Below are 27,823 nucleotides of genomic sequence, written 5' to 3' on the forward strand. Positions count from 1 at the left end.
TTATGTATTAGTAAGCCAATATTACACTATTTGCTCTCCTGAAACCAATGGAAGATGTATTTATTGAGTGGCTCTTGGGGAAAGGGTTTAGCAAGTGAAAATAAAAGAGACACATTTTTAGGAGATGTTGAAAAAACTATATAAACATACAAGGCCTTCAATGTTTCACAGTCAGTATAAAGAGGTTTCCAAACCTCACTATGCTTAATGGTGCTCATTGCGTCAATCAGTAGGCAAAGTGGTTGTTAAAGATCTTTCAAAGGGTGATCTTCAAACATTTGTATACAAAACCAAGTAATCAGCTCACCAAAATAAAAATACAAGTGTTATAATGTAATTAAGATTGCTAATGAGAATTTGAAAAGTAAGGATGTGCACCATTAGTCAACGGAATGATTAAACATCCGCCCTCTTGTTCGTCAACACCTGAAATAATAGCCAGTTAAACAAATTAGTCTTTCACAAATGCACAAGGCCACTTGTTGCCCACAACCAGTTGGCTACAGAGCCATTGGAGAGCAGTGATGAAGATACATATCCTCGCGCAGAACCAAAGCGGTTTCTAATATAAAAATTAGTCATAAGGCCCCAGGAGTTATAGGAGCATGAATACATTTAGAAAAAATTTGACTCATTTTAGTTGGTTGCTGGGTGTTTTTCTTTTTCAGATTAGTCAACAAGGTTTTTTATTTTATCTTGTTCTTTGAGAATTAACAACAATATTACACTAGTATGTTGCATAAGTATTCATAGTAACATACCATGCTTTCAGGAATTAAATTGGGAGGGATGATTGTTTATCTTAAGGCATAGGCTACAGGTAACACAACCTCCTGCCAACGATACATGCCACTGCACCTAATGGTAATTAAAAAAACAAAAAGGTTTCCCCACTAAGCAATGTCAAAACTGATTTTCCTACAGAATATTCAGTATCAAGAACTGCAAATAAAGTGCAAGAGAAGAAAGGTTAACACTAAGGAAAGGAATTGATGATTCATTGAGAGGTTTAAATTAAGTCCCTGATGCCACTCCTGGTGATTTTGTATGTGGAAAATGAAGAAAAATAAACTACCTCTGCTCGTGTGCAGAGGAGATTCCAATATTGATTGGACGGATGTGTTTATCTAAATATGAGGCCCGTTTGTGAACTCCATGGTCAGTGTGAGATGTAAGTTGCACTGGTTGTTTGCTGCCTCGCAGAGGTAAACATGTACAGAAAGCATCTCTGTAGGAAGTAACCTGAACTCCTGACCCAAACACACACGCAGCAGATAGTGAAACCGATATACACAGACACCGCAAACACACAAAAACACAAATCAGTCATGCTCTGTATATTGAGGACTCAATCCACAAACTGAATCAACATGCCATTTATTTTTCTTTCCAAAAGATTCTTTCTTTTTTTTTTTTACTTTGAGCAGACTTTTTATTTGCTCGGAGGCTGAGCTCTCAGACTGGGATTGATCCTGAGCTGCCGTCTTGAACCTGTGCCCCGAGGGCAGCTCAGCGCAAACACGCAGCAGCCCCTCTCCACTTACTCCGATCACAGCTGCACTCCCTGTTACACTATACCCACATATACGAACCGCACCGCAGACGTACACAGCAAATGCAGACCATTTCCACCATGACACTTTTCAACAAACAGAGGGCTGCAAACAGCAGTCATATAGGAGAAAATAGAAGAAAAACATCTCAAATGCTGCTTTATAGAGAAAAAGGAAGAGAAAAAAAACACTTCACAGACACTTGTTCACAGTCAAAGTAAAAACCCCAAGAGGCACAATTTGAGTAATAAACTCTTCTAGTTGCTGAGAATTTTAAAGATGACAAGTCTGTATATAAGTATTGGGAGAAAATCAATAGGCAGAACAGCAGCGCTGGATATGACAGCAACAATTTCATACACCACATCGCATTTGCTGAGTGCTTTTTCATGGGCAGAGCACAAAAGAAATCTGACTTTTTTTTTTTGCAAACCCAAAGATTCATTTGAACATTTTACATAAATAATTCATACAAAAGGAGATGCTTTTACAGTGTTTTCACCTGAAGACAGACAGCTAACTAGCGAGAAAACTGACTCTCCCACCCACCTTTCCTTCTCTCTTTGATGTGGGGAAAAGGAAGGGAAGGGGCATAATTTTGCTTGATTCATTTATCGCTGCTTACTATGAATAAATGCCATTAAGACTCGCTGCTCCATGGCGGTGGCAAAGTTTTGGAATAGCTGGTAGCATAGCAGGAGTAGAAATAAAGCAACATGATGATGAGAAAAATGCATTCATCCCACACACCGTCGCAGTCATAAGCCTAATGGCTCTGTATATAATATAACACACGCACACATGCATACATATACAATTACTCCATGTGTTTTGCTTTAACTGCCTGGAATTCCTTCAGAGGCTGTGATTGATGGGTCCTGTGACTGGTGCTGTGAGACAGGTGGGGCCTCAAGTCAGCTAATCTACACTGCCTCCTACAGGATAACAGCCCACACTGGACCTGTGACTATGTGGGGAAACTGTCATCGTCACCTCAGTCAAGTCGATAATGATGACGATAAATGGTGTTTGCATGGCACTTATCAAGTCTTCAGATTCAACCGCCACATCTACCTGACAGCTGTGGTGAAGTGTGTACAAAAACTACAGTGTCTCAGTTGAGTCAAAACAGTAAATAGAGAAAAAAATATATATAAAAACCTGTGTGCTGCTTGACTTTCGTCAGGGGCTGATTGATGTTTTTTCTTTGCCAAAGATTTAGGGCAACATTTTAATTAGGTCCCATCAGCTTTGAATTAACTCCCAAAGGTCATTCAGTATTATTGGGAGTACCTGACACAGCTCAATTCTGACATGCGGCAGTCCCTGGTGGCACTTTCAGCAACCAATCCTTTTGGTCGATGGATTGCGAAAACCATAAGTGTTTCTCAGCTTTTACCAGACGACAGCATCCCTTACCTTCCATACTATTTTGTTGCCTTTGGTGTGGTCCAGTGCAATTGGCAACTCCCCACGCTCATAGCTTTTGCGAAAGGTAGTCGAGTTGGAGGGACGCTCCGAAAAAGCCCCCCCAGCAGGGGGTCCCACCACCTGATCAGACACAAAGAAGAATATTATCATTATGAACAAGTCGGAAAAAAGAGAAATGAACAGAAAGAGACATGTACAGTGAGTGAGAGTGGTGTTTTATGAAATCGGAATTGACCGTGTTTTCTCCTACAAGAATAGAATCACTCCCACTGCCTTTTCTTTAAAGTAATTCAGTGAGACACATGTGGCTGCTCCTCGGCTCCTTGCAGGAAGACAGAAGTGTGTGTGTGTGTGTGTGTGTGTGTGTGTGTGTGTGTGTGTGTGTGTGTGTGTGTGTGTGTGTGTGTGTGTGTGTGTGTGTGTGTGTGTGTGTGTGTGTGTGCGTGCATACTGGCCCTGTAGCCAGAGGCACTGCCAGAGGCATTGTTAGGATCATCTTTTTTTTCTGCTTCCATATTGGATATGCGCTATTACTGTGCCACTGAAAGCCAATGGGACTGCTATCACATCAGCTACAATGTCTGTTGCTATTGTTGTTGGGGCTCTTGACAACATTATGCAACACATTAGACAAAAAGAATTGAATGTGCCACTTTTACTTAAGTTGCGAGCACCCACTTAAATAAAATATTTGAAATCACATATACTTTAGAAGATTCAAAGAGATAATTCACCCCGAACTAGGTGCAAAGAAGCACACCATCAACAATGACTTCTCGCTGAATAATTGAGCATGAGATCGAGACAATTTTGGGTACGTTTGAGTGACTACATTTGTGCTTTGCAACACCATTTTGTAGTGGACAATTGACAGAGCGCCAGTGCCAGTCTTTCCCTGTCCGCATCCCTTGTGTGCATTCCCTGCCATCTGTGTTACACTACCACATGACTGGCAGATGTGTTGCTGTCATTAATCCTCAGATTACCACCCATTGAGGGACTGAATTTCACCACAGCAGCTCACAGGCAGAGCAGAGTGGGACTGACGACGGGTTATCTTAGGAAGTGCTACCTGGTAGTGTTGCACAACTTAAAATATTGCATTGCTATTTTTTTTTTTTTTTTTTAAACAATGATGCGACTCGACTAAATTATTTCTATTTTTTTCTGAAGTTACATCATTCACAACTATTGCAAGTCTGTTATAAAATTCCCAAACAATCTCGATATCAAAGAGTCTACAACCAGAAATGCATCTCCTCAAAACTGCCAAAAAGGAATGATGTAACATGGATTAATGTTTAGGCTACATGTGCAATGTTGTGTAGCTCATGTCAGCGAAGCTACACCCGAGAGAAGCGCAGAGACGGGAGAAAGTATTACGAGGGACCCTGAGTGAGTGTCTCCGAGCACTGACTGCATTCACACGGCCTTAATGCACCGTGGGATTGCGGCAAAGCCATTTGAAATGAATCCGTTTGGAGCATTTGTTTACAATCCCAGGGAATACAGAATAATATTATGCTGAATTAATAGGCAGAGGTTTGTATACCTGTAGGAAAAAGTCTACCCAAACAAAATGTCTGTGACTAACGACGCATGTAAAGCACAAGGAAAAGGACCTTGCAGTATCGCCTGCTGTACAAATCTGAAGGAACTCCATCAAAGCAAACATGCATGCCTGTTATCATCTTTTCATTCTTTCCCTTTTATTTTGAGTTGACATTCATTTGCATTGTTGTGTTTAATCATCAGTTGTCGCAAAAGAAATGCAGCATCTATTGTTTCGTACAAGCATGAAACCAATGTCTTTCTCAAAAGAGATCTTTGATTAATCTTTCCATAATTGCAAGACTTCAAGCCTGGGATTATTGTGATCAGCAACACTGCCTCATTTCAATTCTGTTTATGTCACATCTACTATAAATTATTACAACTTGGCAGTTATTTAATTTGGGCTCTTCAACACATGCCACCAGTGTCGGTGTCTCTTTCTGTCTGTGTCTGATCATTCCCCTCACTGCAGGAGTTGTTTTGCAGCCCGAACTGTGGAAATAGGAAGCTGTAAAGCTTGCGAGATCAGTGATGCTCCAGCCTGCAGGAGTGACAAAGCCCTCATATCCAGGTAGCTCCAACGACGGTTGAGCCACGCGGCACAGAGGCTAAAAATAGCTCAGACTGGGCAGTGAGCAGAGAATGAACCCAGACTGCATTGACTGGCTGAGCAGCTTTTATGGTCAGGAATGATGACGCTGCAGTCAATTCAGTGGCCTGTGTTCATAGCTGAAGTGTTGCAAGCTTCACAGCCGTCTCCCTATTTTCTCTCCCAATTATCATCACCGCATCGCCAACACACACCAACGTTCCAATACAAGCACGCGCAACGGCAGAATCCCTTGTGCCTCTGTGCTAACTACAAAAAAAAAAAGGCAAACAAAGAAGCCCTTTCCTTCGTTACAGTTATAGGCAGCAGCTCCTAGCAGCTTAAGGAGAACTGTAATAGGGAGAGCGCAGTGGGGAGATTATCACCTGCTGGCTTCCTGATGCCATTCAAATGATCTGCCTGCTCCTGTTCTACCGTTCATGACGTTTGGGTCTAAAGCTTCCCGACTGCCAAGAGAAAACCTGCCGAATCCTAAAAGAATAGTGAGACACACTAACATCGTCTTTGCACAACATAAGAGGGTCACCAGTTTGTTTCGTCTGTTTTAGGAGATTCTGAGAATCCGCACAAATATGGCGAGCATTGTTAGATACCAAGCTCACAGTGGCTCACAGTTGCAAGAACAACTTTAGTAAGTTCTGTGTTTGCTGAGTGAGTATGGATTTGTGACATATGCTGAAGGGATGGCAACCACGGTTGCTGATTCTAGTCTTCATTTTGAAGACTGCACATCTCCCATACACAATAGAAATGTATTATGCATTAATTAGTTTTTGTGATTATCCAAAAGGGTGATTTTTACACAAAAAGGAATTACAAAAAAAAAAGAGTCTGCTCTAAAGCATTGCCAAAACAGAAAAAAAAAAAACAAGGGGAAAAAAGAGGCTTGTAAGATAGCTAATACAAGCAGATAACATCCTGCCCCTCAGTGCAGACCATAAAGTGAGTCTGAGAGACAGCAGACTACAGAACAGAGAGAGAGAGGTGGTGTGAGGCAATAAGTGTCTGTTTTGTGTGCCCCTGGTGCACATATCAGGGAGTCATAACAAGGCAGTGCTGGTCAGATGAGCTCCAGGCTGTCATTTCTCTCCTTCGTCTTCAGTCTGCCTCCAGATCTGTTTCCTCCCTAATGCTGTTGTCCGCTCCAACTATATCCACCGTAAACCTGGCTGCTGCTGCTGCTGCTGCTGCTGCAGGACCCACAGAGGCAGTGATGCACAAACGTGCACTCTTGTACACACACACACACACACACACATACAAGCAAGCCCGCCACACATGCTGAGTTTCCCGTGGGCAAGCCCCTGCAGAGGTGATTGAACACCAGCAGGGCCTTGTGCTCCTGTCATTTATAAAGGTGTCACCATGAGAAACAGAGATGCTCCCTCTAACCTTATTAGTATGGCACTTCCGTGGCTCTCCTGCTTGATGTTGACACACAGGGTGGAGTGGAGCAGTCAAAAGGCACGGGGGAGAACGCAGAGAAAGCAATGAAAAGAGAGACCGAGCCAGGATAAAGGTGGAGGAGGAGGTAGGCCGGAGAGACATAAGGAACCTGGAAAGAATTGGAATGAGCGAGCAGAGACGGAGTAACTGAAGATATGGAAATAACGGGGAGTGGGGAAGGGAATAGTGAATATGCGAGGAAGAGGGAGACAAGAGACAATAGGTGTGGCTCATCAATTCTGAGGGTGAGTTCAGCATGGCAGGGCTGCCGCAGCATGTAGGTGATCCATCACTTTGCCTGGGACCTCAGCTCCAGCGCGCTCTCTCTCATCTCTCCATCTCTTTGGGTTCATAGCACCACGCTAAAACACTTTTGAATACTGCTGATAGATGTCTGCTCGAGGTCTGTCAATTCGTGGCCATCCGTGCATTGCCATCATGACTGGAGTTTTTTTTTTTTTTTTTTTTTTTTTTTTTTAAATGAGGCTCTCATTAATCTCCCTTTTCATTTCCATCCATCCTGGATTTCGCCTCCTGTCTTGTCAGGGCAAAAATGCATTTTGTTGCCTTGCATTTGTAAGGGGACAAGGGTGCCACTGCACATGGGTGCATTGCATCACCTGTTTACTGAGGCGGCAAAGGAGGTAGCTTGCTCGCACGCACTCTCTCTCTGCATTTCACCGCCGTTCTCGGTTGAGAAGTTATTGAAATCAAGCTGCGTACAGAAGGCCGCCTTTCCTCAGGGAGGGGAGCAGGGCGGGTGAATTGCAGAGGATGGAATAGAAAGGCCGAGGCTCTCCTGATAAGGTCAGCTTGCACATTGCCGCCACCGGCAACAAAATTAGCTCTCTTTATTTACAGGGTATTTTCTGCTACCACAACCCAGCCTGTTTGCCGGCCACTTGGGATGCAAGACTGATGCATGCTCTCTTCTGAAAATGCTTTTAAATAGCCAGGAAACAGTCAAAATAATGCTGGTACTTAGACTGTAAGGGAATCAATGCTATATGGTCATGCTCAAACAATCTTCCAACAGGGTATTTTTCACTTACTCATTCCCTCTGTAGGACAAATCACACACTGGTGGGAGGCTGATTCCTTTCAGAAGAATAAATCTGCAATGTTTGTGCAGCACTCCATTAATTTCTCATGACCAAACAGCAAGAACTGTCTGCAAAGGAGTTTTATTATGGTCAGAAATTAGCCATATTGCGGGAGACAAGGTCGACTGAGAACAAATGAGTAAGGCACTCTCACTCGACGGGAATACCACAAACTGATGAAAGGTAACAGAGTCTTTTGTTCGGAGCTCAGAGAACCGTAGAGGTGTGCTATACAGTTGTCACCATGTCACAGGCTTTCACATCAACTGTATCCTACACACAGGCATAAGGGCAGGGACGCCTGTAATGAAAAATGACGACACTGCTAGGTAAAGACGACACTGCGCACCTTGTGTCACTACAAAGACTCAGGGATGAAATGGATGACAGCCACCTACTACTGAACTGTGTGCAAGAGGGATAACTTTAAAGGAGAACTTCAAAAAGCCGCTTCAAGCGCTGAAGAGCGCCCCACTGTTTTCTGTCTCCTCTAGTTTAACCCCATCACTTAAAAGAACAGCATAGACACAGAGCGACGGTAACGGGATGTGAAAGAAAGAGTTTGAGGTAGGAGTGTGAGGGGAGGAGTATAAATGAAAGAGGAGCTGCGTGAGCAGGAAAAAGGAGAGTGAGCGAGACAGAAGGAGGGAGAGAGAGGGAGTGAGAATGCCCTGAGTATTTTCCATCTTCTCTGTGTGGCCCACTTATCAGCCAGGCAGCAGGGCAGCCTTGTGCTTACAGAGCCCTATTGGCTGATTCATATCACCAAACCACAGTTGAGATGATGGCAAGCAGTGAATCGGCCTGCAATGCAAAGGCAGAAAATATTAGCTCTTAGCTTTTGCTACTTGTTAAGTGCACTGGAAACCACATGTACACAACTCAGAAGGGATTTTTTTTCTTTTTTTTGAGAAATCACATCACTTTACCCGAGTCACAACTAAAAACAAGACGTGTTTCCCAGGTGACTACACTGAGACAGACTGAAGACCTTTAGAAGGACCTGCATACAAGCTGTTTTCAACTTATATGAGTGTAATCTGTGAAGAAACCAGATGTGAGAGGTAACAATTTATTATGTTTCTTTTTTCAGGATGCTATTTTCATGCTTTTTTTGAATGATAAATCATTATAAATAAAGATATAAGTGGAGTTTAACACCAATGCAAATTTTACAAAAAGATACAATCTCTGAATACATTTAATTGAGACAAATTAAGATTGTGTGGTATGATCAGGTATGGCATTTGTATCGTTTGGTCCTGCTGGATCACAACAGGATTTGTCAACAACACCTTTATTTTTAAAATGGTTAAGAATTCAAACACCTAAATTGACTTGTTAGCATGGGACACACGTTTTCGACCAGAGGAGCGTGTATTGAGTTGCTCGTGGTTGTGAGCTTGTGTGACTGTCATCTTCCTGGGGCTGTCCTACGGTGGACTGAGTGTATGATGCTTTCGCCCATTGTTAGCTGGGCTCGGCTCCAGTGCACTGCAACTTTGAATTGGATATAGCAGTGTAAACGATGAATGGATTAAACGCTTTGTTTTTTCAGCCGGCCATGAGGGATGATTTTTGTTTTTTAATAATGCCAGAGCACATTTAAGAGATGTGTCAGAGATTACTAAAAAGAAAATGGAGTGAATGGTTTCCCTACCTAATAAGTATAAGTGCTGCTGGTTTACTTTGCCATTTTGTTCATGAATACAAAATGAAGTAGTGCATTATGATGACATAATATCAGTTGTGCAGAGTAATTGTGTTAAAAAAAGATTTCATTCTGTTACATCTCCAATGGATGCATCTGATTAATTATTTGACTGTGGGAGACTCATAAGGACAGTCTTTACTGCTGGCCTGTCAAAGAGCTGAGTAGAGGTGTGCACTCATCGGACGCTATGAGTTTACAGCTCCAATCAGTAATGACACCGGAAGGTATTAAAACACTGCACAGGGCCATGAAATTAATGACACACACAAGGGGAACTACAGCCCGGACCTGCTGCCAATGGCCACCTCTTATGCTGAGACTGAAGGAATTTAACTCTCCTCCCAATTTCATTCACCAAATAACTAGCTCCTCATCAATAAACACCCTCATAAATGCATTTAATTGATGTTGGACTGAAAACACCCTTGTAGAATATTAATGTTCCTGAAGTCAGTAACAACACTCTGCTAGTGGTTATGGAGTGCTGGTTACAGCTCAGAATAGTTGCATGACACATTCAGCGGGTGAAGTTTGTTTTGCAGGCAGGCGGGGAACAGCCGGCTCAGCTGATAAGGGGGCAGCGAGAGAAATACACAGCCAGATAGTGAGATGCTGATTTGGGCAAGAAGGCAAGAACCAGCAGTGCAAAGGCAGGTGAGCTTGACTGGTGTAGTGAAGTAGTGGAAGGCCACAGGGAGGTTTGATTTGCCCTTAGAAGGAGAAGGACACACCCAGAACAATACAAGGACATTGATTCCACTATAGTTCCGGACTGGCAGCCACAAATAAGAAATGAGAGAGAGCAGGTCAGTCTGCAGCCTCATCACACCGTACAACGCCACAGTCACATACACACCCGATGACAAGTGTCACTGGTCGCCCAGCACTGACACATCCCTGGGGAGTGGAGGGAGGCAAGGGGAGATAAGGAGGCAGCACATGGTAAGAGATACAGGTTCTACCTCAGATATGGGAATATTGTTTAACAGTGAAGAACATTATCTAGGTGATTAGTATGTATTGCAAAATGAACCCCAGGCTCTTGGTCTTATCACATGCCCAGTGCGAATTTCTATTCCTGGAAATCAGCTATGCTGCCTGTAAGGCCGTCTGTTAAAAAATTATGTTGGAGGTTTGCTTACAGACATGCCATGCAGAGACAAAGGCCTGTCATGGAATGAAATTTGACCTTTACATACATTAAACAGGAAGAAAGACAAGTGAAAGCTGTATCCCTGAAGATAAAACATAGAATGCCGAAATCAGCCGCACACATCTCGTCAGACAAACACACATCTCCTCCTGCTTTCTTTTACTTGCCTGAATATAGGGAAAATGCTTCTTAATCCAAAAATTGTTTACTTGACAAGCTAACAGGAGAGAGGGGCTCCCAGCAGAGGTTGTTATAGGAAACAGTGAGTGATATGGAACAGAGGTCTGTTATTGTGACCTTCAGCAAGAATAATTCTCCAAATGATAGTCCACCCTACGGATTTGTTTGAAAGACAAAGGGAAAAAAATGTGTTGCTCCCCAAACGCCTTATAAACAGGCAACTTGTGTAACACCTCAATTCTCACACTGTGCTTACCGCAGCAGCCCTCTCAAACAGAGGCAACACTTTTACCTGTGCAAGAAGGAGGTAAAAGCAGGTGCACACGGACATAGAAACAAATAAGAGTATAAAGATGTTGACACACAAAAGAATGTTGTACCAGCAACTACTGACTTGTGAGCAAGGGCATGTCTGTGTCACGTCTCTCACCGCGTCTCTCACAACGTTTCTTCATCGATCCATCCATCTATTCAATCACTCCTCCCACCTTTCCACCTCTTGCCCTGCATTGCAGTTACCTGATGTGCTGACAGAGAAACAGGTGTCTGAGCTATTAGTGCAAGTCATTCTGTGCCACCTACTGTATCCTGTGTTTTTGACTAAAGCATAAGTCAAGACTGCATAAATGGAAAGAAGTATTTTTACAACCTTGTGTACATGAAAGAAAATGAGCACAAATGTTCGTCATGCAGTTTTTTTTTTTTCATTAGAGACCCTTCAGTAGGGATGCAGGTCAAAATACATCCTGGTCAATTAATGTTTTATCCATGTACAAGTCAATGCCTGCTTGTCAGGGCTGTAGCAGAATCACAGTAGTCCATTTGTTTGTTTCTCACTTTCCAAAGGCATGCTTGGTGGGCTAAGTGGTTATCAACAATTAGGAATGAGTGGGTGAGACAATCACTCGATAGTATTTTGTGTTCACACTCCTAGTTCTAGTCCGAGTCCTAGTAATGGATTGATGGATGGATGGATGGATGGATGGATGGATGGATGGATGGATGGATGGATGGATGGATATCCATTGCTCGAAGAAATGTTAACATTGTTTACTAAAGCGTATTCTTTTGGAGAAATTTTCAGACATACTGTAGCACAGCTCATGGTTAGTGTAAAAAAATTGTTTCTTTTTTTCTTTTCTTTTTTTTTTTCAAAAACGACTACGGCAAAGCAAAAATTAAAAAGGTAGCATTACAGTTTATTATTTAGGAAAGAGTTTGACATGACCTCCCGGGCTTAGTCTGAGCAGCTTTCATCTTTAATCATAAAATTAATACTTATCTATTAGAAGGTGTGCTTCGTCATGCTCTCCCTCCTGAATCATATTCTGTCTTCAATATCTGTACCCTCTCCTCACTCTAATTTCCTCCCATAAAAAGGCTGCCTTCTATGACTCTCCTTGGCTTGAATTTTATGTCTTTCTCTGGTCCATCTCAGAGGAATATTGCCAAGGTAATGTGATGATGACCCTTAAGAATCCTCATTAAATCACTCAATATCAGCGCATCAACTAAACGTCCAAAATGTTAATAGAAAAATGCAGCCAAGATACTACTGACGACCCAACAAAAGTGGTGGGGAGTTCTTTTATCTGTTTCAATGAAAGGCCTTATACCACAGTCTCTCACATTAGCACTCACATCAGCATCCGTGTCCCACCCTTATTCAGACAGCCCGACAGACAGTACAAACAGAGTCAGTTAGATTCAACAACACTAAAGAGATGGGTGTCAGAGTGGCAGATGGAAAGTTGAGCATCTGTCACTGTGCTGAACCATTTGGCTGAAATCAAAGGGAGATGAGCTCCTTCAAAGGACAGGCAAAGCCATGTCTGAGACCAGACATGCTCTGGTGTGTTCCGCAGATAAGGGCCAAGAGGTTATATTGCTTTTCTTCTGTCTCTCCCTTTGTTCTCATCTGACTTAAGGGAGCAATGAGAGAGAGAGAGAGAGAGAAGAGAGAAAGAGAAAACACAGACAAAAGTAGAAGAGAGAGAAAGGTAGAGAGAGAAAAAAATGAGCTATGAACAGGTTGCCTGTCTTCTTCTGCTACTGCGCTCTGTGTTGATCAAACGCTCGTTAGTAGAATTTGCTTGGTGTTTCCGGACGACGGGGGTAGTGAGCAGAGGTGGCTGGTGCAGAGGGGTGCTGGGCCATGATGCAGATCGTTTCTGACAGTATCAGAGTACTTTTGCCTTGCAGCCTTTCTCTTTTCCCGCCTACTCCAGGTAACTGCTGCAGAGATCTTGCCTCCAGCGTACCTCTAACTGGGAGCAGTTCGACTCAGCTGGATGCGGGGCATGAGCTAAATAGCACAGTAATCCTCAGTGGAATTCTAAAAGGGAAATACATACTACTTCGAATCTCAAAGGGTTTGCAGGTTTACTTTCTTGGCACAGGGTGAAGAACACCACAGCCCTCAAGCCTCATGTATGAAGATCACTGCAGAGAGTTTTGAACGGAATTCAGTCTACTAGAGTGTAGCACTATTGCCCTTCCATCCTTTTTCTCTTCAAAGAACGAAAGAAAGCATACTTTATTGATCCCCTTGGGGAAATTACTCCTCTGCATTTAACCCTTCCTGTTAATACTAGGAGCAGATGGTTGCCATGATGCAGCCCCTGGAGAGCTGTTGGTGGTCAAGGGCTTTGCTCAGTGACCCATTGTGGTGACCTGTTGTCAGTAGGAGTCGAACCTGTGAACCTGCAACCTTCTATAATCTTTAGTGACCTCTAGGCCACCACTGCACAAACAATGTCAGTTATAAATATGCAACACATTTGTTCTGTAACATCATTGCAGGATTACAACAGCAAACGTAGAACCTTGTACCTTGTGCTTTGAGTGATTACACATCCCTCCATTTCTAAGCCCAATCAGACCCAATCGAAGCTAACTATGGTTAAAGTCAGGACATAAGCCTGGTCAAGCCCGTCAGTCTGTGACAGTGCAAATACAGATAAATAGATAAGAAATCACACCACATTCAGACCTATGGACAATTTAGTGTGTACATGTGACCTCAAAGGCATGTTTTTTGGACTGTGGATAGGAATTGAAGTAACCTGAAAAATCGCACAAATGTACATAGGGCTCGTCCACACTGCACTAAAAAGCTCCAAACCCAAGCTTGAACTGGAAATATTTTCACTGTGAGGGAGAAGTGCTAACCACTATACCACTGTGAAGCAGGATTTCACATGTATTGCCCATTTTGTTTTCTAAGTTGATCAGCAAAATGTAAAAGGTCAGACGAATGTGGCATTGTTGGTGATTTTCAAAGATTTTCAAAGTGTGTTAGGAAGGGGGTATCCAAACAAAGGCCACCATTGGACACTATTGGATTGGAACAACTGTGTTTGTCAGATACATTGATTTTTCTGCTGCATGGTTCCCATTATGTTGATGTCGGCAGTATGTGAGCTGCCACATATGACCCTGCAGTTGAAGCACGTACTGTAACACATACACAACACCAGCAGATTAGAGCACCTAAAAGCATTCATTCTCCTCCAAGGACAAGTCAGAGTAATAGGTGATAATGATGGAGGGTGAGAGCACACATAGCTAATGTGCTGTCAAATTAATGTGCTTAATGTCTGTCTCATCCAAGTTCAAGTTTATGTGACAAAGTCCACATTAGGTCATACAAATATGTCTTGGTATGTAGATGGTCCACAGATCTTTACTTTGCTTGAGTTTTTTATATTTTATACATCTTTTTATACTAGCACTGTGAAAACAAAATTTTCTGAAGTTTAAAATTCAGATTGCATTTGAGGGAATAAACTTGGATGCATCATTTTATGACTTCATCGGTTAATGACGGAACTGCAAAATTAATACAAAAAGACTATAAATAATACAAGACAGCACAGAGAAGAGAGGCAGAATTGACCAGAGACAAAAAAAGACAGCTAATGAGAGCGAGGGTTGTGACAGAAAGAGCTAGTTATAAGATGTCTGAAAGCAACAGTGATGATGGAGCAGAATGAAAGAAGCAAGACACTCCATCCACAACCTTGTTTAAGAGAAAGAGCTGCCAGCTCAGAACAAAAATGCACACCAACTATCTATTCTTCTACTAAGTGTTTACTTTACTACATCTGAAAGACACAGGAGGACTACACAATGTGGTACACAGCATATTACAAACACTTGATTCAAATTTACTTCACGGGGATGAACATTGTCTAGTGACCATTTGTCGACCAAAAAAACATTAGGCTATCAGGTATCTAATTTGAGCTCTGAATTATTTAAGAATTGCGGTTTTGAAAGTCATAAATACAGATTTATTCACTCATAACAGACTAACTAGCAGTACTAAAATGTAAATATACAGGTGTTTGGTAGCATTTGCACGACACACCATCGGGTAACAAATCGCAGTACTCTATCAGTGAAATTTATATATTTCCTTACATCCCAAATGTAAGATTTAAGATGAGGCACTCCTCAAATGAGTAACAATACAACTAATTTCTAATGAGGCAAATGGACAGTGGTTACCCAGCCATATTTCAGGGGTCCACTGCCCTACAACAAATTATGCAAAGACCCTATTCATTTAAATCAAGTGCAGCGGAGTTGGTAGACACCTAAATCTTACAGAGCCAAAGGCCCACAGAACCTGAAAACAATAGCCTTAAGAAAAAGCTTAAAGGTACATGTGTTGATGGCAGAAGAGTTCATGCTGTCTGCAGTAGCAGTACCAGGCTTTGCTTCATGTTTCAGTTAGAGATTTACATTAGTATGCAGTGAATGAAGAGACAGAGCAATGATGGGTACAAAACCAAGATTAAAAAGTTTTGTGTGTTTCAGTTAAAGTATGTCAAGCGTGCAGCAGTGGGGTCGAGTTAGACTACATGAGCCACATAATTACATGGCTTAACTATTTTAAGACTGATGATTCAAGTGTTGAGAAACCAACTATAAGTTTCTGTCAAGCGGGGGCGTGGACAGCGGACCCAAAAAGCAAAGGGCAGAACACAGACTTGATCTCGGCAGTAAATTTGGAGAGTTGTACACATGGAATCGGTCATATAAGCAAAGGACCAAACCAAAAACATAATTCGAAATCCAAAATGAGATCAAAACCTTGAGAAGACTGCAAAACCTGACAGGAGAGAGAATAAATGGACAGAATGTTAAAAGCACATAACCAAAATTGGAATAACACCCAAACCACTACACAATGAAATGGCCACAGGCGAGACTGATGGCCCTAACAAGGTGCAGATCACAACATTCATGAGTAATCAGGGTGAGACATGTGGAGGTCAGAGCAATGCCACACCAACGACATAGAAGCTGAAGGCAGACATTGACACACAACACCAACTAGACCAACTACAAAACCAAACATAAATGGCTTAAACCTGATTAGAACACAGATTATGAAACAAAAATTACCATAAGAACCATGACAACAGGGGACAGAAAGTACAAAGAACCAAGTGAGGATAAAACACGAGGGAAGCAGACTTGGAAAAACCAGACCTGAAGACCGAAGACACAAAAAAATTATAGTAAAGCCATCATAGCTTCAGACTGCAGATTTGAAATAATTGGAAATAAATATAATATCTTCATAGTTCACTGTCATAAGATATGAAAGGCAAAAAGAAAATACAGTTTCATCTTTAAATTTAGGTTTTGAAAAAAAGTTTAATTATTTTATACGTGGACACAAGAAAAGAGAGAGAGAGAAAAACACGATGACCTCTTGAGGAGATTGAAATGTGAAACTGAGGTGTCTAAAAAAAAAAAGTGTGCAGATAATGTCACACTTCTTTTTAAAAGTAGTATGTTCATAGTCTCCTATATGCCAAAAATGAAAAAGCTCCTGTGACATGTCCTGTCACAGCGGAGGAATTACATGTGTGACAAGTAAAGACAGCTGAGGTATTTTGGCTGTTTTATATGATACATGTAAAAGAAACAGTCTGAAAACAGAAATGCAGGTTGTTAAGAAAAAGAGATGAAACCCTTGTTACTGTAATCCATTTGGCTCGTGGCTACATCCACTGAACAAAGTGAGCCGCCTACATACATCCAGAAACTGAAACTTTGGTTTTCAGCCAGACCATATTACACTGTCAGATGGCTGTAGTGGGTGACAAAATCACAGTCCAAACCTCCGCTCGGATTGTTTTTGTACTGATTATTGAATTGTACAGATGAAAATGTGAAAATTCAAACTCCAAACTGTGGCTAAGTCCTCCGGAACGCCGTTAGGCTGTGCGGTAAACAGCAGGATGAGCTCATTTCAAACCAGTTATATAGTAAATTCATATTCTAATTAACAAAATGACCAATGCTAAAAAAAAAAAAAAAAAGGCATCTGTATTCATGTTCATTACGGTTACTTATGACATCCAAAGCTATCTTCATGTTCCTTGAAACTTTTAACACAACTTGGAGAACGGAGATATGAGCAAGTGATTCAAGCAATGCATCCCATATCTGCCTTTGAGAGAAGGACACTGCTCGTAGACAAAGCATAGGGTGGATGTCCTCTGCGTCGGTTATCACATGACATAGGACTAATTAACTCCAAAGCAGAAAATAGAGGCCCTGCAAGGAGCAATAAACATTCTCTATTAAACGCTATCTAATTAGAATGCAAGCTACAAGAGCTTGAAGGAGAACATAACAAACACAGAGGCCAGTGTAATTGTCAACCAAGCTCTGTGGAAAGCAAACATAATAGACATAATCAGCTGAGCACTTCGCATAAGGTCATGATGGAATGTTGTGGAAATACTTCTTCGTAGTTACCAGATGGTGTTTTTCTTCAACTGTGGAAAAGGTCACAGACACTTCAGCAGTCCTGCACTGCAGATGGCATGCCATCAATTACAATCTAATCTACATGTAGATACCTGGAACATGAGAGGGCCATGGAGCGAAGAAAGTACATCCGACCAAAGTAACCCAAGTTAGCCAAAAATGTTTCTACTTCAATAGTAAGATTGCTTTAAATTGACAGAATTTCATTGATATAAATGCTTATCTACAGACGTAAAATGTGCTTCTAAATAGGTCTTATTTATGGCACCGTTTACAAAGTAAGGAGCCAAGCAGCTAAATTCCACAAAGTAAAAAGTTATGGGGAAAACTGCAAGGTTTTCATGTCAGCCAACGCTCTCGTCCACTCAAGGCCTTTAGGCCCCGTGGTTGATCGATGGTAATAGAAATGCCAGCAGGCCTTCAGAGCCCATTGCCAATTTAACCTGTTTCACCATGACTCAATTCTTCCTCAAATAACCCAGCTGCTTACTGGGATGGACTGCAGGCTTGTGGTGCTGATAAGATGAACGTGCAGCAGCGGAGTGCGGGAGGGACGGATACAGACAAATTGTCAGCGCGAGTCTGTGTGTGTGTGTGTGTGTTTTCAAACAGCACTTTTTCAAAAATATTTCCACGAGGCAGTTCACGCAAGCGGATACGCGAGCAAATCCCCAACATGGCATCCAACAGTTTGCTTCGACTTGCATAGGTAGGGAACCACGCACACGCCAGCCGTCTTCATAACCCATTTATGCATCAAGCTGGGCACATTACTGTTCCCCAAGTCAGGTAAATGTGTTTGGAATGATGAGAAAGAAAGATTTTGGCCATGAATACCAATAATAAATTGACAGATCCATCATCATAAAAAGTATTCAAGGATTAAATCTTGATCAACAACAGGCTATCTACTGAAGTGAAAATGGGATTATAATTTATCTCATTTCTCACGGTGTTGTTGGGGTTTTTTCTTGTGATTCAGCCACCATGTGGTGTTTTTCAGTGGAAAGAAGAAAGGATTTTGTCACTTGAAGTGAGGTTTCCACTAATACACATAGGACTTTTAGACAAACTTTTAAATCCTGAATATTTCGAGACCAAATCAAATTAAGGAGAGCATTTTAACTAAGTCTTTGTATTTATCAAGCAATTTGAAGTAAGATCACATTTAATCAAGTAGCAATGAATTTACACACTCATTTAAGCCCTTATCAAGGATCAATTCTGAACTGTCACTTGTTTAATTTGTTAGATGGATCTATTTATTAAGATGACACTCAGGGGTTGGAGCATCAAAGGCAAATAGCTGAGACGTGAATAAACACATCTTTAACACAATGTTAACAAAGCATGCTTCCAAACTACCCCCCGAAAGCAAAAAACTACTGTGAGACAACACAATTAAATCAAAATATACCCACGCTCTGTTACCTCTTATTATGCTGCCTTTATTATTTAATTGATTTAGTGTAGGATTTATAGTGTATATTAAGTAATTGTCTAGCAGCCTATTGATTCTCTGTGTAAATGTTTTTATTTCCAGAGTGGTGGCTGGTTGAGAGAAGGTCCTGCAGAGAAAGAAATAGAGGCAACAGCAGAGAGATAGCACAAGGGGCTGAGACATCTGCTCAGGTTTATAATGATGATGCTGCAGGGGAGAAAAAGAATAAGATATGGAGGTCACGTTCGCAAGCATGGTGTCTCCATCTGTCCCCTGAGGTTAGTGGGGTGAGCCAGAGATGACGGTGGGGCCCGGGGGAAAGGGGTTGGCGGATTGTATGCAGGGATGTACCAGACTTGGGGACACTGTTTGCTCGCTCTATTTTTATCCCAGAGGCCAGGCAAACAGTAAATGAGCTGTGATCGTTATATAGGCAGTTCATCGTCTCAACAGTTTGCAAGGCTATGCTTTGTGGAAGTTCAAGTTGGGGTAAGGCTCTTTGTGTTTGTTTTTCTTTGTACCTTTCCTGTAAGGCAAACTGTGCAACAGAGCACAGAGCAGCCTCAAAAAGGTGTTGAAAAGGTATTTTCATTTTCATTAATCATCGTCCATCGCTGAGTTTTGTGACTAGCTCAAAAATACTGACCCCAAAGAGTTAAACAGTCAAACTATTGTGACGAGAAATACAAAGAGCCCCGCAATAAATGTTGCAGCTCACTGAAGTCAACATCAAGGCGATAGGCAAAGGGCGAGCTGAGTGAACCTCCACAACAACAGAACAACAGAAACTCAGTTGCTGCGGTTATAAGGATCAAAAGTAATCTGATTAAACACTAATCTGAGTAAAACTGTGTCATGTGCACAATCTTGTCTGATTGGATAGGCCCTATAATCTTATCGGAGTCCAAGTAAACTACCCATCAGATTGCTCACCAATGTTGAAGACTTGTGTGCATGACATTATAATATAAAAGCACTGAAAAAATGCAGGATTCTTTTCCCCACCCAGGATTTAGTTATGAAGAATATCCTAATCAAGAGAATACACTTTCAGGTGGTTGGAAGGTGGTTCTTCGATTAGTTAAAAACACCTGTACAATGTTATTTTACACTCTCTATGTATTAAGGTTCTGTTGCCAAGGTTGCACAACTTTGCAACACAACTGTGAGGCCAGCATTGTCCCGAAGACTAATTTCATACACTTTAGCCTGCAAATTACCCAGCTTATGAAGGGCCTGACCTCAAAGTTTGAAAAAACCTGTGTCCTTCAAAGAAGGCAGATCTTAAATTGAGACTAACACCCAAACCTAATTAGGTGAATCAGAGATAGAACATGTGAAACATGTGATTTTAATTATCTCAATGAATTATAAAGAAATTGCCAAAGCAGGAAGAGAAACAACCTTAAAAACATAGCATCTCCATTATTTTTCAAAATGCGCAGTGAAGCACATGGGGGAGTGTAGAAACATGTGTTTCCATCTTATTCTATAAATCCAAACTCTATTACTGAACTCTCGTACTATGGTCAATACTTTCTCTTAAAATGCTTTTGGGTGAGAGTTATAGAACAGGCATGGAATAAGTTTCCCTGAATAAACACCTCTCAATGGCTACCCACATTCCTGATTTGTTCATATACTCAAATAAGGAAATAATGGGAATTCAGACTGAACAATTCTCTTTCTACACAGACAGATACGTTCTAATAATTATTTATTAAAACCACAAATTGACAGGCAAGGATGACATTTCCCAATATATACTGTACATGCACTGTAGGTCAATAGTAATATCAGTTCTGTCAACTTTGTTTTATCAGAGTAATTACCCTCTCACAGCAGTTTCTACAACCAGGAGTGTGTCGAATGAAAGCTACATCTGCAAGACGAATACGTTGGGTAGTCATTGGTTAGGGCAAACACTACCCCCTTCTACAAGGACTCAGATAATGTCAGGCTGCATAAACCTGAGTAAAATGGGAATACTGTGATTGTAAGGATGTAGAATGGGAATTACTCTGCATACTGTAATTGAGTTTGGCATCGACACAGCAATGCAATGTATTCTGTGAGGCCGTACGGATTTGACAAGTCAGAGATTCTGCCATATTGGTAATAGGATCTATCATAATTCTTTCATTATCTTTCATTGGACCGGCTTTATCAAATTGTACTTTTCATCACTGCATTTAATTTAGATGCTCCATTAGCGATCTGGTGCCCTGGATGGATATAAATAGAAAGGAATCATCATCGATCATTACTAGTTCAGCCTTACTTAATCTCTGCATGAAAGTCATCCATTTGACCAATGTAGATAATGTTGCATACAAGACGCAGGACCACTCACAGGCAATATTGGATTTCAAAGATCCAAGCATGAAGATTAGTTTATGAGGTGTCGTAATATCCATCCATCTCCATCCGTCTTCTATGCGGCTTTATCCAAATCAGGGTCACAGCAGGGGTCTGGAGCCGGCAGACAGTATCACTCACACTTACAGGCAGTTTAGGGTCGCCAATCAGTCTCAAATGTATGTTTTTCAACTATGGGCATAAACCGGAGTATGTGAAGAAAACCCAACACCTGCACGGGAATAATATGCAAACGAACAGAAAGGCCTAGCGTAGGTTCAAACCAGAGAGTCTCACTGAGAGTAGAGTGTTAACCACTACACCACTGTGCAGTCTCTGTTATAATAGTCAGGTAGGAGCAAAGGTGAATTTGTTTTCTTTCTTCACTTGGGCCTCATTTACACGGCACTCTTTCATGTGAACATTTTTTTTTTTGCATTGCAAACATTTTGAAAACAATTACAGGAAGGCAGCTAAAAACAATGTAGTTTTCATGTTGGGCCACTACTAGGTGTTGTCTGTTGTTTTTGGTAATGAAACCACAAACATGCATGCAGAAAACACTATACACGTTAAACGTTTGTGACCAAGTCCCAGGTGAATATGAACTGGGAGTCAAAACACTCCAGAGGCAGTCATTGTTAGTATTGTCCATCGACACAAAAGAACGATTCACAATGGCTGTGGTGCGTATGCACAGTAACAGTATTGCAGAGGTTGCATCCCCGTTTGCATGGAGAATGGAGCATTTTTTTTTTTTTTTAAGTTCCACATTGGGAGCCATTTTAGCAAAAGTATCTCTATTTATAAGGAGGATATAAAAAAAAAAACTTTCTTTCATGCGCTTTATTGAACGGATTCCTCAAAGCGAACAGAAAAGCGAAAATCTGTGGCTCAGCTGCCATCTTATTTCTGTCCTTAAGCTGAACAAATGTAGTGTCCATATTTTCATTCTCAACAGTTTACAGACGACTCTTCAATAGCTTTTCTATCATCTGTTAGAAGTGCTAGCTCGAGTGATTGTTGAGCAAATGTGGAAGGAAAAAAAATAAATAAATGTGAGCTTCATCTGCCAAAAGTGCCGCTAATGGAAGACCTTGAGGAACACGCAGACAAAAATGATTGCTTGAAATTCACAACAGAATTGTGTTTCACTTCTTCTGTTGCCAACAAAAGCAACACACTTCACTGTGATGCCTTACACTCAACAGTGGTAAGTGACAAAAAGCATTTTCATGTAATTATAGCCCGAAAATAATTTAAGCCGAATCACTCACTTGTGCAACTCGGATCAAAAAAGATCCATATTTTCTTTTCCTTTGCCTACTATAACGTTCTCAGCATGTGCGTTCACGTCCACGTAAGACTCGACACTGCGCTGATGTTTTTGATCTCTTCCCCAAACCTGTGTTTTCCTTCAGTTTTTATTGTCACCTCGCTGGAGTAAGCCTCTGACACAGAAAATAACAGCTTTGTTCCCTTCTCCGTATGAAACACAAGGTGACGACCTCCCACCAGAATGTAAAGTGCATCTTTTTTTCTCTCTCTCTTTAAAGGCTTGAGGATGAATCACTACAAAAAAAAGGGGTGGGGGGGGGGGGGGGGGGGGGGGGGTGATGGTGGTGGAGGGGTAGTGTTTCAGAGGTCTGTGCTATTGATTCAATTTCTATGACCACAAATACTTTAAAGCATAATAAGCCTATGCTTCAAGTCCCCACACCCTTTCAAGGCTTGAAATGGCCTTGTCGTTACCTACAAATCACAGCTCTCCGCACAGCTGCCCTCTCTGGAGTGATATGTCAGTGACCACGGGGGAGGGAAAAAAAACCCGAAAAAAAACAGAAGGCAACAGACACAAGCTGGCCTCTGAAAAATGTAATGGTTTTTGTTGGGGATTTAGCCAGTGGTCTGGCAGTGTGCAAGCATCATTCATGTTCCAGACACAGCAGATCCTCTGGGGAGATGGTGAATATTAAAGGGCTTTACAGGAGCCTTCCTCGTGAAAGCTCTTGACAGGAGACGTGTTTATGACCTTCAAAAAAGGAGGAGGAAGTCAATGGTCGCTCCGACTGCGTCTTTTGCATCTCAAGTCAGTCCGTGCCACAGCGAAGAAAAAAAAAACAAAAAAAAAAGAGAAAGAAAGAAAAAGAAGGAATCTGCAGTTTTGATTGTTGATTTTTAGATATATTCATCACATGGGCAACATCTCGTTTAAAAAAAAATAAAACGAATCTATTTGGTCAGAGGAATACTTGCTTAAATTGCATCAAATTCAAACTAATCAATACCCCCCCAAAAAAATTTAAAGTAGAAGATATGGAAAGTAGACGTGTTGATGTCAATTAATTAAATTACTCAAAAATATATGTCACTGTTTAACATGAATGCTTTTGATGTGGTGCTCTGTGTTCATCACAAAACAATTCAAATCCGTCAAAAGAATCTGCATCAAAACAAAACAGACACATCAATACACAGTGTAATTTGTCACAAAAGTCCCAGAATAAATCAAAATTGTTGTTTTGTTCACACAGTGACATGATTGTCTGTAAGGCGACCATCATAATATTAATAAAGAGCTTGTTTTAATTGTACACCAACACACATTTTGGTGTTCACATTGTGTCTGAAATGGAGTGCAAGACTGTGCAATGGGCAACTGACTATAATGTCTAACTCCTAAATTGAATCTCCCTTAATGACAATCACAGAACACAGGAGGCGATACAGTAGTTGTGACTGGCAAAATAGTGCCATAATAACATTTAAATTCAAATATTAAAGGTTTTTTCTTATTTTTGTTGTGGCACAGAGCATACATAATTAAAATGTCTATGATAATCAAAAGAAAAAAAAAAAAAAAAACAATTGCCAAGGAAAATTGTTGCAATATCAACATAAAGCCAATTTGAATGATACTGCTGGTGCAAAATACAGTGAAATGTCAAGTGAACTTCTCCGATAGCTGTTGCATTATGCATGTTGTTACAAACTCACCCTGACAACATGGCTTTGAGGCTCGTTTGTTTTCAATCTATTTCAATCAGTGACCTATAAAGAGATAAACTGTCAGTTCAAGTATTATTTCAGCATTCTGTCACATGTGACAAGTGAGTTTTAACGCATAAAATAACATGCGAGATATCACAAACAATGCTCCTTCTAAGAACTGTGATTGTGTGTTCCTCGAAATGCCCCAACATAAATTTACTTCTCACTCAGACAGGAAATAGGCTTTTTTTTCCCCCTTTTACAACAGGTGAACAAGGTCAACTGAATTTGCTTGCGGATCACCGATCACTCACAAGTAAGAATGACAGTCATGTGATGATGGGCAACAGATAGTGAAAGACGACCTAACCTCACAGGTTGAACTGTCCATCTGGCAAACCACCACATTTCCATCACAGACACGGGGGATCGATCACAGCCTCCGCTCATCATTAGAGTCCTGCAGTGGACACTCATCCAGAAGTAAATACTTAAGAATGCTCTTTGTCTGGCAGCTAAGCTGAGGGCCTGACTCTTAAAAAAGCTGGTTAGAGAACCGCCTGAACACTAAATCATTACAATTTAGGGATGTGGCACTTTTAATTCACTGCTGCTCTCGCCTATGGTGACTTTTTTTAGGATCAAGAAATACAACTGTCATTAATCTTGTCAGGCCACAGAAAACTATAACTAAACCCACAATGTGTCCATTTATGTTTATGTTTAAGACCCATGTGCATCTTCATGAGGGGCAGTTAAGGGCCATACACTGTACAGGGGGCCAAATTAGTTGGATCATAAAAGATTTGGTAAAAAAAAAAGAACAATACTCTTATATTTATTGCCTTTAGTCTTGTGTCTAAGGCTATGTCTCGGGCAGTAGAGCAGGTTGTCTTCCAATTGCAAGGTCAGCAGTTCAGTCCATCGCTCTCTGACATGTGCATTAGATTGTCCTTGGGCAAGATACTGAACCCCAGATTACTCCCAAAGAAGGGTAAGCACCTTGCATTCAAGCTGTGTCAGTGTAACTAAGTTACAAAAAAAAAAAAAAAAGAATAAAAATCCAAATCACATTCACTTTAAGAACGTTCAGAGAAAAATGTGCTACATAGCAAAGTGTATAGATGTGAAAAACTGCTAAGACAATTAAACAAGTTATGAAAAACCAAACATGTCATATAAGAAAATGGAATTGGATCTTGGTGGCACAATTATACACACAAATACTGAGTGCAACAGTGGATTAACCAGTATTACTCCAATGACAATGACAATTTATGTTTTGAAAATGTAGATTGTTCCCATGCAACTGAACCTGGTGGCTATTTACTGTAAAACGAATCACAACATGTACACGTGGTTACCATTAGTAGAAAATGACATCAGTGATCGATGTTACAGCTTCTGCTGATCAATAGTGACAAAAGAGTCAAAAGCAATGTGTGAGGCCATCTCTGGCCCTCCTTTTTGACATTTCTGTCGTGACACTATACTATCAAAAAAGACAGTTGAAAAAGAAATATTCTTCTAATCACAGTAAGTGCACTTTTCTACATTAACTCGGCCAAACAAGAGCGAGTTTTACTGGCCGATCAATGAAGTCCATGAAGCCAATAACGGCTAATGTCCATGGCTCTATAACCCATTACACCTTTCTGATTCATCATTATTTGCACTAAATGAGAGGATGTAACGACTGCCATTGGAAATCCACAATGGGTGTTTGTTTGGGGTTTTTTAGGGGCACGGAAAACTAGATCCAAAATATATCTTGGCTCTTTGGAATATAATATATTCCACTTGCAGTTATTTGAAAAATAAATGTTAAAAACATTTTCTTTCTAGATTATTTTATGTGCAGAATACAAACAACTCCCACAAGTATTCTATCACTTCATACAGCTTTTACTTTTTTTCTTAGCTTCTGAGTTTCATCTTATTTATTGATCACATTACAGCTTCTGAACAGACTTTAAAAGACTCAATTTAGGCCATAAAAGTTATTGGACAATTTTGGAGTCGTGGGAGTTACATGCAAACATACACACACACACACACACACACACGCACGCACACACACACACACACACACACACACACACACACGCACGCACGCACGCACGCACGCACACACACACACACACACACACACACACACACACACACACACACACACACACACACACACACACACACACACACACACTCACGCATGCTTGAAGCTGTAGTGTCACCCTACATAAGCCACGAACCAATGCCCTGAAACAAACACTTCTCGATAGACCTCCAAGTGCACGAGAACAGCCTACCATCATAAATAACTCTTGAAAGAAGTTATCAAAGGAAGATTGAAGAAAGCAGTTTTGAATAAAGGAAATTATGTATCTATTTTCATTTTCTTCAAAGAGACAGGGTATTTTTGTTTGTTGTTTTTTGTTATTTGTTTTGTCAGTTTTTGTTTTTTGTTTTTGCTGTGTTTTGGTTGTCAATGTCACTGTGTTTGTAAATATTTATCTATGTTGGGTAATGTTTCTGGATCATATGAGTGATCTAAGAGTGGGATGCAATTGCTGTATGACTTTTCTGGATATCTGGCAGAATATCTGTCACTCCTGTAGCAACTAATTGGGGATCCTGAAACTATAAACACACACACTCACACACTAAAGAACATTAAAAATCATAGCAGGTGTGTTCTGTTTTTTTCCCCTTTTGCCCCATCTCTGTGGGCTATTGATGCTTTGCATATGCAGCAGAAAGTAATACAGCCCCATGAATGCCAAAAGGAAAATCAGGAGGGAAAAGACAGGGTGGGATATTGTTTGAAGCAGCAAGCTCTGCCCTTTGCCTTCGTGTCCTTCCATTAATTGTAACTTAACCTGGACAGTGGTGCTCCATGAATGACAGATTGAAGGAGTGCTGGCTGTCAATGTGCAGATATACAGTAAGTGAACTAAGCTAAGTCAGCTCATGGAACCTCTGTCATCCTGCAGTTGTTTTTAGTGGCAACGTGGACATTTAACGAACACAGCAACTTTTACCCCAATGCCTCATATGATGGACGAGATGATCGGCGGTTTTAAATCCCCCTGTGCAGCTGTGCAGCTTGTGAAACGGGCAAATGCTGCACAAGCTAACGTCAAGTTAGCTTCACTCACTTTGGTGTTCTTCATCATGGCCCTCGTCGTGAAACCCTCCGCGTTCAGCTCCGTCTTCTTCTTGGACATGTCAGCAGGGAATTCCTCAAAGCCTGAAGCAACCAATCTTCGATGTAGAGAAAAACAGGCACGAATCGACGCTCAAAACTTGAGGACCTTTGTTTAGGCTGGGGTTGCTAGGAAACGCAGGTATGGCCGGTCGCCTGTGGCCGCTCGTAGTGGGTTACCATAGAAACGCCAAGACGCTGCTGAAAGTTGAATAGAATAGAATAGAGTAGAATAATTTCATTTAATTTAACGTTATTTGTATTACACATTTCACAGACAAGAGTCACA

General features: G+C 41.1%; 1 protein-coding gene across 1 annotated transcript in view; it reads right to left on the reverse strand.

Annotated features, from left to right (window-relative positions):
• The window catches only part of pacrg (PARK2 co-regulated), a gene marked incomplete at both ends in the record, with an annotated part of 136,939 nt that extends 109,383 nt beyond the window's left edge, over positions 1–27,556 (reverse strand). Inside the window, 2 exons of the mRNA XM_080513386.1 lie at positions 2,973–3,104; positions 27,488–27,556. Of these exons, the coding sequence (XP_080369512.1) occupies positions 2,973–3,104; positions 27,488–27,556 (201 nt within the window). The remainder of the gene's footprint in view (positions 1–2,972; positions 3,105–27,487) is intronic.
• Positions 27,557–27,823: the final 267 nt, after the last annotated feature.

This window comes from Blennius ocellaris (genome assembly GCF_963422515.1).
Source record: "Blennius ocellaris genome assembly, chromosome: 17".
Taxonomy (NCBI): Eukaryota; Metazoa; Chordata; class Actinopteri; order Blenniiformes; family Blenniidae; genus Blennius; species Blennius ocellaris.